Source organism: Macrotis lagotis, chromosome 1 (assembly GCF_037893015.1).
Source record: "Macrotis lagotis isolate mMagLag1 chromosome 1, bilby.v1.9.chrom.fasta, whole genome shotgun sequence".
Taxonomy (NCBI): domain Eukaryota; kingdom Metazoa; phylum Chordata; class Mammalia; order Peramelemorphia; family Peramelidae; genus Macrotis; species Macrotis lagotis.
The window spans coordinates 913,575,363-913,587,519 of NC_133658.1; the positions used below are offsets into that span (position 1 = coordinate 913,575,363).

General features: G+C 36.5%; 1 protein-coding gene across 1 annotated transcript in view; it reads right to left on the minus strand.

Moving 5' to 3' along the window:
* The window catches only part of LOC141509807 (sodium-dependent phosphate transport protein 3-like), a 55,120-nt gene extending 46,059 nt beyond the window's left edge, over nt 1–9,061 (minus strand). Inside the window, exons 1-2 of the mRNA XM_074219596.1 lie at nt 8,974–9,061; nt 5,659–5,780 (exon numbers count right to left, since the gene is read on the minus strand). Coding sequence (XP_074075697.1) covers nt 5,659–5,746 — 88 coding nt within the window. The 5' untranslated portion in view covers nt 5,747–5,780; nt 8,974–9,061. The remainder of the gene's footprint in view (nt 1–5,658; nt 5,781–8,973) is intronic.
* Between the last annotated feature and the right edge of the window lie 3,096 nt (nt 9,062–12,157).

The window sequence follows — 12,157 nt, forward strand, 5'->3', positions numbered from 1 at the left end:
AAGCCTACTCCTCTACTTATACCCATGATCCTATCCACTTGCAGCTCCTCCAGGAGCTTGTCCCTTTATTCATTCTCTCCTTCTTCATCACACCTTCATCCTGTTATTGTGTATGGTCTCCTGCTTCCAGTACTTACAAATAGTCTGGGTATTGCCCATTACTACAAAAATTCCTTCACTTGACTTGTCATCCCCTCAAAGATAGAATCCTGTATCTTTTTTTTTACCTTTTCATGATCAAACTCCTAGAAAAAGTTGTCTATGCTCACTGCCTTTGTTGAGGCCTGCATTATTACCTAGTTTCCATTTCTATCATGCAACTAAAAATTTTCTGTCAAGTTTAGTAATTATTTTAGCTCTGAACCCAAAAGTCTACTAGTCATGAACCTACTTGAATTTGCTGAAGTTTCTGAAATTGTTGATCAACTTCCTCCTTTTGAATAATCTCTTCTATTGTTTTCTGTGATGTTGCTCTTTCCTGGGTCTCCTTCTACTTCTGTGACCATTACTTTTCAATCCCCTTTGCTGGAATTATCTATTAATTCATCAAGCATTTATTAATTGCCTACTATGTGCAAGGCACTGCACTAGGATTTGGGGATACAGCCCACAAAAAAGACATTGCTAACATTCTGTTGGGTGGGAAAGAAATGTGTAAATAACAAGAAAATATATTTGGGAAAAGTTGGGGAAAGACAAACAACTGGAGGGATCACAAATAACCTCATGAAAGAGGCAGCATTTAGACTGTCTTGAAGGATGCCGGGAATTCTAAGTTGGGGAGCAAATACATTTCAGTCATATGGAGAAACAAGACAGGAGTACTGTGTATAGTGAAAATTGAATCCACTGGAGTTATGGCCTTCTAGGACTGTAACTGATAATATTCTGAGTTTGACCCCAAGGATGATCATTAAAGGATGCTTTTAAGTCAGTGATCCATGATGACAACAGCCCAATGGTGTCAACATTCATGAACTGCAGGTGGAATTCTCATGAGAAAGGTTGGGAGAATGATTTAGCATGGGATGATATTTCTCCTGTGTTAGATAAAATCCTTTAATTTCTCACAGTGATATAAAGATTTGTGAAAATAAGATAGAATTCTGTCATTTAATGAGATTGATACCATAACTGTCTCAGTTCTGTGTTAATGAAAAGAATAGCATCACAGTTTATTATCTCAATCAAAGAATGTTTTGTGGCCTATCTTGTAAATGCCTTAAAGAGACATTCACTTATTTATTTACCTAGAAACTATATTTCTCAAACTTTTTATATTCCCCAAAACCCAGATCTTTCTGACTTTGAGGCTTAATCTCAGTCAGTCAGCAAGCAATTATGACGTACCCACTTCATGAGTGCTAGGAACAATGAAAAACAATCTCTGCTCTTGGGGAGCTCACAGTCTTATGCCAAATCCAAATACTCAGGTCACTAGGAATGAGCAAGACATATCCAGGATAAATTGGAGATAATCAACAGAGGGAAGGCATTAATATTTATCAGTATTGGGAAAGACTTTGTGTAGCAAGTGAGATTTTATCTGAGATTCACAAGATTCTAAAGAGGACAAAAAAATGGAGATGAGAAGATAGAGCATTCTATACTTGAGGGACAGCCAGTGAAAATGCCTAGTCAATATAAAGACCACTACTATCCCTGGTTGTGTGTGTGTGTGTGTGTGTGTGTGTGTGTGTGTGTGTGTGTGTGTGTGTGTCTGTGAGAGAGAGAGAGAGAGAGAGAGAGAGAGAGAGAGAGAGAGAGGTGTTTAGGCAGGGAATAAGATATTAGAAGGTAAGAGGTAGGAAGAAACAAGTTACAAAGGACTGAAAATTAAGTAGAATTTTATATTTATTCCCGGAGGTAAGAGGGAATATGAAATATGACATGGTAAGACTTGCCTTTAGGAAGATAATTCTGATATCTAAGTCTATAATACTGGAATGGAGAAAAGCTTGGAACAAGAAAATAAAAAGAAAACTAGTCTATTACAGCAGTCCAGATGTGAGGTGATAAGAGCTATGCCAGGATAGTGGCAGTATTAGAGGAAAAAAAAGGTCCTGAAGATGTGATAAAAGTTGAATCAATAGGACTTAGTAACAGATTGAATATGAATAAAATATAATACTTAAGTTGTGAGCTTGGGTCTCTAAGAAGAAGGTGTATCCTCTATATTGATAATAAAGTAGGAAGATAAACAGGATTAGAAGGAAAGACATTAAGCTGAATTGTGGACATGTTAAGTTTAAGATATATTGGGAAAGCCAGTCCAAGATGCACAATAGGCAGTTGAAGTTGTAAGTCCAGAGGTCAGGAGAGAGTTTAAGGCTAAGTAGATCTGGGAAATATTATTATTTGATTACAGTTGAATCCATGGAAAATGATAAGATCACTAAAATAGAATGAATGGAGAAGAAAGGAGGATCTAAGTTAGAGTCTTGGGATACACTCACAATAAGTTTGAACTCTCTAGATCTTAGAGTTCTTTGCATAAAGATGATCATTTGAATCCATAGAATTGATGAGATCAATGAAAGAGAGAGAGAGATAAAAGATTTCCTGAGTAAGTCTTTTGTGACATCTACAATTAGGGGAGGAAGAGGAAAGTCATGTATGAAATTTAATAAAAATATATAAAGGGAGGCACATTTCTCTGAGCAAGATAACATTTTATTAATATGGTAGCATGTTTATTAATAAAGGTGGAAGTGGCTTGCCTCCCTTTATAACAAAGAATTGAAGAAGCAACTCATATTTAGAGGCGTGGAACAAAGCACAAGCAGCATCATGGGGGAGGGGGGGCAGTGCCGAGAATCAAGATTTTTAACAGTGGGCATTTGCAAATTTTTTGAGTCCCAGTTGCATCCTGAAGTCTTTAATAAGGACCCAGGCATATAGATTCATTGGTAATTAGAAGATTAGATAATACCACATTTTTAATTGCTAAGGAGGGAAAGGGTCAGTTATTTCAACTTCTCAGGGATAACACACAAACCTTACAATAAATGCTGAGATCATGCTTTATAATAACATGGAGAAAGAATTTTTCTTTAATTATACGTTACTGTGAGAAAGTTAAACCTTTGGAATCAATATGCAAATAGAGAGAGACTAAACATTTTGGACACATAAACTTTACTCAGAGACAGAGAAGAGACTTTAGAATACAGAATATGGTTAAAAAATGAAATTACTCACAGCAAAATCAATTATAAAATCAATATTAATTTTCACAGAAATTGGGTAAGGGTCTAGGAAAGAAAATAGGAGTTACAATAAAGGTAGGAAGAAAACAAGGAGAGCTGTTTTAGGAAAATTCAGGGAGGCAACGGTCTGCAGGAAGAAGAGGTAGTCACTATTATAAATTTCTCCTTCCTCTAGACATCTTCTCTTTATTGATCCTTTTTCTCTTTTTGCTTACATTGCCTCTCTTAGTGTCTGCTTTGGTTCAAGTATTAGCTTCATGCAAATGATTCCAACACCTGTGAATCTCACTTAAGTTTCTCCTTCTTTTCATCACTTGACTGATATTTTTTTTTTTGGTTGTCTCATGGGTATTCCAAATTTCCCATAATTCCTTTAAACACCTATTGAGGACATCACTAACCTTCCAGTCATCCGTGATTATAGCATCAGAGTCATCTTTGACTTCCTTCTGTATTCATAAACTCTGAATTTCCTTTATCTGATCATAATCTTTATCATTCCATCTTTCCTATGCTTTAAAAAACTCACCCTGTTATTTTCACTTACCACGAACCCCTAATCACTCTATACATCCGAAATATCATCTTTATTGTCCTGTACTCTTTCCTTTCTCAAATTCTCAGAGAACCTGTTCAAATCTCCACTCCCCTGTACTATCTAACCTCATATGTCTTTGGTAAACTCCAATCCTTGGTTACTACCAACCTTTTTTTTCTCCTTCTCAACTGAATGGAGCTGAAGGAAATCAATAGATTATGTTGGTAATCCACTACAAATTTATTCCATCTAATCCACAACTCATATTGAGAGCAAGGCACTCAGTCAAACTCTGTCTCCTCAAACAGTTTTCTAACTCATACACTAAAGTGACTATTCCAAACCTTCTCTTCTCTCCTCAAAACTCTCATAACACTTTCTCCTCCCATCCTCTCATCTGAGGTCTATGTCTCATTTAAAAATTAGGTCATTTCCTAAACTCTCCTTCTCTTCTCTTTATTCTCTTTTCACAACACTGAGACCTTTCCTCCCTTTCTCTTCCTTAAACTCCTATATTGAATGAACAGCTGATCTTTCTCTTTTCCAAGACTAATTGCTTACATAGAAATTTGGTAGAGTTTAATGACATATTTTCAGTGATTCAAATGTACTAACAAGAAATTCCAGGCAGTTTGCACTAAATAGTAAATTGGAAGGCTTTTCACTAGAGGAACTTTGCTCAAAAGGCAGGAAAAAATAAGGTCAGTGAGGGGCAGCTAGGTGGCACAGTGGATAGAGTACCGGCCTTGAAATCAGGAGTACCTGGGTTCAAATCTGGCCTCAGACACTTAATAATTACCTAGCTGTGTGGCCTTGGGCAAGCCACTTTAACCCCATTGCCTAAAAACCTAAAAACAAAAATAAAGTCAGTGGTTATTTTGAAAACCCCTTTTTACATGAGGGAATTGAAATTCATTACTGAAATATAATCAAAGCAAAAAGATACTGCATTGACCTGTTTTTTTTTTCCTTAGAACATTTCAGAAGACAAGGCATCTGAAAGCTAGGAAATAGTGCCTTTCCAATATTTTATCACATGCTTTCCAATATTTTTCAGCAGATCAAGCCACTATCATCTACACTTACTTTCTGATCTTTCTATATCTTCTGGTTACTTCTCTGCTGCCTACAAGTGTGTTCATGTTTCCCCTATCCCTGAACTTACTATCCCTGCTAACTTTCATCTCATCTTTCCTCCCTCATTTCCTCCTTGAGAAAGTCATCTACCCTTGCTGGCTCCATTTCCTCTGCTTTCTCTTTTCTTAATTTGCTTTCCAGCTTCCAATTTTATCAATGAGGGAAGAAGCACTGGGTGAAGATGGGTGGAATGTGTAATTCCTCTTTCTCAAGTAATTAGAGCCTCCTGAATTCCAGTATGTGGGCTAGTCACAGATATCGATTTATTCCAAAATACCACTCTTTTTTTCAGACAAAAGGATCTAATATCTGTTCCTCAAACTGAGCATTCTTTCTCCTCTCTCCAAGTCATTGAATTGACTTTACAACCCATGGCCAATATTCACTGCTTCTCCCTTGGTACCCTTCAAAACTTTTAGCTTCCTCTAAGGTACCTTAGGTATGCTCTTCCAACAGACAGATTTCCTTGATCTCAGCCTCCCAACCATTTTAAGTTTGCTCTTTATCCTCAAATTACATTTCATTTCTTTATCTGTTTATATCTTGTTATCAGCAATGGAAGATAAACTTTTTCAGGAAAGCAAACGTTTCTTTGTCTCCGAAGCAATAGGATATTATGGCTTTCTTAAGATAGAGAAAATATTTGATAGTTTAGTTAGAGCTAAATATTTTGCTTCAAGTGGATATCCAATATATTCATTAAATTGAATTCATGTGCTTTCAGCAAAGAGAGAAATAACTTTTTTTGGCTATATATCATTTTCAAGACTTTACCTTTGTTTTTCAGCTGCTTTTCATCAAGTTGCATGTCTTGTAAATTAATACTCTCCCTGACTGTGTTATCATCTTCTGGGAGAGCCATTATTTTTTTTTCTTTTTCCAAGAATTGATTTTACCTGAAAGAAAACCACCATTCATTATCAGTGTAATTATTGAATAGAAATTTCTTTTGATTGCATCATATTTCCTAGATCTGTTAGGAATTTATATAAACATGTACCCTACCAGGTTATATAGAAATTGGGTAGAGTCTATGACATAATTTTAGTGACTCAAATGTATGAACAAGAATTTCCAAGCAGTTTGCACCAAATAGTAAATTGGAAGGCTATTCACTAGAGGAACTTTGCTTAAAAGAAGGGGAAAAAGTAGTCAGTGTTTTTTTTTTTTTGAAAAGCCTTTTTTCACATGGGCGAATTGAAATTCAGTACTGAAATATAATCCAAGTAAAAGGATATTACATTGGCTTTTTATTTTTTTCTTAGAATGTTTCAAAAGATAAGGCATCTGAAAGCTAGGAAATATATATCATACCAAAGTGTATAGTATCTGACTGAGAGCTAGATATAGGGGAAGGGAATAAACATTTTTTCTTATAATCTGTTAAATATATTACAAATATTTGATCTTCACAGTAACACTGGGTAGATGGTGTTATTATCCCCATATTGTGGTTGAAAAAATTGAGGTTGTGATTTGCCCAGGGTAACAAGCTAGCGTCTGAGGTCAGATTTAAACTCGGAGTTTCCTGACTCCAGGTTGAGTTCTCTATCCATATAACCACTTAGCTGCCTGTCAGAGATATAGAGATATTTCCAATTTTACTTTGAGAAAGATTCTATTTCTTGACGCTGGAACTTTTCTTTCCCTTTCCTATAATGCTCTCCCTCCTCATCTCTGCCTATTGGCTTACTGGCTTTACTTTAAGTTCCAATCAAAACCTCAACTAGTTTATTTGTTTGCCTAATTAAATTGTGAATTCCTTCAGAGCAAGGAATTTCAGTTTTTGCTATGCTTATCAGAGAGCCTGGCTGCTTACAGAAGAAAGATGATATCTTACTGGCTTAAAAATAAAGTCAGAGATCCTGCTGGAAGTTATTTTGATCGCCTCATGGAAAAGTCAGAGAAAGTAGCCTGTAAGTGAAATAATCAATATATTGTGGCTAGGAAAAAATACTACTGATGAGTTTAGAGTCAGTATTTACTTTTGGAGAGGTTTGTTTTCATTAAGTTATGGAGTGTATATACAAAGAAAACTAAAAGTGGGACTGTTAGGTGGTGCAGTGGATAGAGCACTGGTCCTGAAGTCAGGAGGAGCTGAGTTCAAATGCAGCCTCAGACACTTAATACTTACTTAGTTGTGTGACCTTGGGCAAGTCACTTAACTTCATTGTCTTACAAAAAAAGAAGAAAACTAAAAGTACTACAATTTATGAAGTAGGGAAAGAATTCAATATTCTAAAAAGTGATAATAATTGACATGTATGTATGACTTTAATTTTTGCAAAGTGTTTTATAAATATTATGCTATTTATTATGTGCTCCTTTATAAATTTGCATCTTTTTTGTTTTATAAAGTTGTTCCAAAATTGTCTCTTTTGTGTTAATTTAGAATTCACCTTACTTTAGTTGCTTAAATATGTTTTTTTATTTTTTAAATCATTTGAAAATCAGTGGGTTTTAATGGGCTGGCCCAGGGTCCCCCAGCTCATTTAAAAAAACCCCAGTTTTCTCAACTCCAGGTCTGGAATGCTAAACTCTGCACCACCTATCTGCTTCTTCCATTCTATGATGCTCCCTTTAGATAGATGGTATGTTTGGTTAAAGGAGGAATGGGATACCGTTACCTCAATTCTGACGCAGAACTTCTCAAATGGCTAGAAGTCATGATTTAAGAAAATCCCTCTTACTCCAAGACCGTTAATTTTACAAATGTATACACATGCTTCACATACATGAATGAGAACTCTTAAATGCCACCAGTTGAAAATTAGCTTCTTCTCCCAGAAAAAAAAAAACAAACATGTGACATCTGAATGAACACATGGCAATATCTCAAATGCCAAAATCTCTCATACCTTCAAAGTAGCTTAATGATAATAAATAAAAAGAAAATAGGTACTGGGGGCTCATGGCTTTTACTTTTTTCCTTATTTGCTGTTGGGATGGGGTTCCTCACATATTTGGTGCTCAATATTTGTTGCTGCTACAGATGATGGGTAGTGAGAAAGATATAGGGAGATAAAGGCATGGAAAGATAGAGCAAGCCAGTCAGACAGACATTGGATTCAATTTAGAAGCTTAGGCTGAATTTGCAGTACTGAGTAGAATGGGTAATGCTGAGTATTACCATATTCCAAAAGGGGAATTCTGAGTATTGCCATATTCCAAACAAGTCTTACTACCTTAGTTCTGGAAGTGTTGATCTATACTAACATAAATTCTTAGATTTCTATCTTAGAAATTATAAAGTAGTCAGGGTTGTTCTTGATTCCTCCCTAGTCCCCCTCCTAAAACTTTTATTATTTCCTAAGCCTCTATCTTTCCCCATACTCTCCTTCAATATTATTAACAATAATAAAAATGGATTGAACAATAAATATGTAAAGAACCCACTTGTAGGCATTCAGTGCATTCCTATCTTAACAATTTTTTTGGCTATCATATTCTTCCTTTGGCTCCCTCCCCAACCAGGAGTGTCCTCCCTAATTCTTTTTCCTCCTTTTCCCATGTCAACCAAAGTACTAGTACCCTTGTGTTCAGTTAGGCATTGACCTGATTGTAGAAATTCACAGTTAAGATAAATGATGGTAACTCTCCTAAAAGGCCTTGGACATCTAGGAAGAGAATACTTGGATGATTGGATGTTTGGAGAAACTATAGCAAACAACTATTTCAACACTCTCTTTTTACAAATGAGGAAACTAAGATGGAGAGTTAATCCAATCACTAGAGGTCACAAAGGTAATGTCAGAGCCAGGATTCTAACCCAAATCTTCTGACTCCAAATCCAAGGTTCTTTTGACTACACTTCAATGTCATAAAGGAGTTAATTCACAAAACAAAAGTTTCTGGAACATGTTTTATATAGCTTTTTAATCAAGTCATCTCAAATAAACTCATGCAAAACACTTTATCTATTTCCCAAGGAAGGAAAATATAAGGAATCAGCATTGCACTACTAATCCACCCCTCATCTATCCCAGAGGTTATGTTCTCATCAAGGATTCAGTATAGCAGTTATTAATTGAGAGAGAGCAAAGGAAGGGGGGGGGGACAAATTCCTATCATAAAAGATTAAAGACTAACCTGAGGAAGAATAAGATGCCGATTCTTGTTCCTTCCACACTGAAGACTTTCTCACCATTGTACAGGGGGTCTGGAAGTAAACATAATCATGTGATAGCCTGGATTTCATCAGAGATACTTTGGCCTCAATTCCTGAAAGTTGAAACATTTCATTTTACTTTATAGTTAATTTTTAACTTCATTACAAATTTTTGACCGATGGACTGAGTTTTCAAATTGATGCTTGGTTTGGGTTCTGAGGTAATTTATCTCTAAGTCAATTAGTGGAGCAGTTTCCTTGTTGTGCTGAGTCATATGTAGATAGTGTTTTAAAGTTTTCAAAGTCTTCAGGACAATTGCTATTTCAATTTAGTCTCATAACAACTCTTTCACATAGGGATTATTATAATCCCCAGTATAAAGAAGAGAAAATGAAGACTAAGAGAGGTTGAAATGACTTGCCCAGGATCACCCAGTATTTAATGCTATTTGGATGCAGGTTTGTCCCAATTTCAAGTCCTCTACCCCGTCCATTATCCTACCTAGTATCTATAACTGCTTTAATCTAAATAATTTAACCTAGTTCACAAAAGTCACATCCCCTTAGTGATAATAGGGTCAGTTTAAGTTGTCAGTAGGCAATCAAATTCTCATGGGGCCCCTAAATTTAAGATAAAAATAGAACAAATACCCAGAGACTGAAGTAGGCAATGGGAATAAGACCCATGTGTTATAAGTCATCCAAACAGGAACCAAAGATCAGTGAGAAAAGGGAGAAAAGAAGGGAGAAAAGCTGCAGCTGCCAAGACTGGAATCTAATCCATTGAGGTAAAAATTCTCTGTATCTTTCTCTCTCTCTTTGTCTCTCCTCTCTCCTTTCTTACTTATTTTTTAAGGCTGAAGCTGTTTCTTTTGATATCCTCTTCAGTTCTCAATATATCCCTCCTTTCCAGTTCAGAATAATAGACAAGGGGCAGCTAGGTGGCACAGTGGATAGAGCACTGGCCTTGGAGTCAGGAGTACCTGAGTTCAAATCTGGCCTGAGACACTTAATAATTACCTAGCTGTGTGGCCTTGGGCAAACCACTTAACCCCATTGCCTTGAAAAATTAAAAAAAAAAAGAATAATAGAGAACATTTGTCTAATATGGGACAGGCATTTTGCAGAGTGATTTACAAATATTAGTGTATTTGATCCTCACAGCAACATTGGTACTATTATTTATCCCCATTTCTACAGTTTAGGAAACTGAAGCAAACTGGTTGAGTGATTTGCTCAGGGACACAGTAATTTTGCCCAGGGTTGTAATGCCCAGGGTTCATAATTTTCTGAGACTGACTTTGAACTCAGGAAAATGAATCTGCTTGCTCCCAGGCTGGAAACTCAATCCATTACACCAGCCATCTCTTCCACTCAAAAAAGAATCAGGTGGGGAGAGAAAGGGAAGAAGTAGTTCAAAAAGGTAATCAACATCAGCTGAGTAAGACAATTTCTACAAAGTTCTTCACTTCCAAAAGGAAGTGATCGTGTCTTTGGGGACAAATTGGGTCTGATTACTTTCTCTGGGTTTCTGGGAACACATTTTCGGTGTGTGTGTGTGTGTATGTGTGTGTATGTGTGAGTTCACATGTTCACATGCACATGGGGCTTCTGGATCTCTTTACCTGCTGTCTATGAAAGTCTACTGAAGGAATTCCAACTTTGCAAGGGGACTAGCTAATGTCACAGCTGCTCATAGACAGAAATTTGACTGAATCTTCAAATTAGGAAGGAAATTAAAAGAAGTGATCTTTCCATGACATCTTTCCATTTTTCCAGGTCAGAAGGATTGAGAATCTTATTAAAAAACTATTTTTTAAAAGATACTAAACCATTGCTGTGGGTAGAACTTCAGCCCTGAAGTCAGAAGGATCTGAGTTCAGTCATTCTCAGATACTTACTAGCCATGTGATCTTGGGCAGGTCACTTAAACCTGATTGCTTAACACCCTTAAAAACACTCTTAAAAACCTCCAGTCTTCATATTTGGCAGCGACCTGATGTTATGGTCTTCTTTGAGAAAAAAGGCAAACATCAAGTCATCGTCTGCTATTATTTGGTTAGGGCCCTTCAAAGCAGAACATTACTCTTTGATATTGTGTGAGAGCCAAACACAAAAAATCCTACCAGGGATCGACTATTCTCAAACGTCAGTATTTGTTATCATCCTGTGGCTAGGTAAACACTAGTGGCTGCATAGTTAAAGATAGAAATGTTGCATCATGGTGATTAGGTGGAAAAGACAGACTAGCCTTGCATAACAGTGTTTTATAAGAAGTCAGTAAAGGATCTCAGATAGTTTGCCTGTGTTCTTCTGAGTGTCAAATTTTACCATCCAGTCCATGTATACATACATGTATATAGGTATAATGTTTTTGCAAGGCAATGGGATTAAGTGATTTGCCCAAGGTCACACAGCTAAGTAACAATTAATCGTCTGAAGCTATATTTGAATTCAGGTTCTCCTGACTCCAGGGCTGGTACTTTATCCACTGTACCACCCAGTTGCCCAAACTAGATACCTTTTTTTTTTAGGTTTTTTTTTTTTTTGCAAGGCAATGGGGTTAAGTGGCTTGCCCAAGGCCACACAGCTAGGTAATTATTAAGTGTCTGAGGCCAGATTTGAACTCAGGTACTCCTGACTGCAGGGCCAGCGCTCTATCCACTGTGCCACCTAGCCGCCCCCAACTCCATACCTTTTGAGGTCATTTCCAGATAAATGAGCAAGATGGAATTTATAAGGGACAGTCTGTGCCACTTAGCTGCCTCCTCAGTCAAATATTTTAAAGTAACTGAGTAAACTCTGAGGGGATCAACATAGGTTCTTATCAGAAAAATGTTTGCATAAGAAAGGTTGGTTAGAGATTTATATGGAAAAGAGATTTTGAAATACTGATATCATTTTACTAGCTGTGTCCAATCTCTGAAACTTCTTGGTTGTGTGACCCAAGGCAAGTCATCATTTTTTTTCTCATCCTCAGTTTCTTCATCACTAAATTAGGATTAATAACAATACCTACCCCACAGATTTGTTGTGAGGATCAAATGAGATGGCACATGTAAAGTGTTTTGCAAATCTTAAAGTGTTATTTAAAGGCTAGCTATTACTAAATCACAGTTTAAAGACAAAAGCAAGATGGTTGATTAACCATCTTAGGAAGGGTCA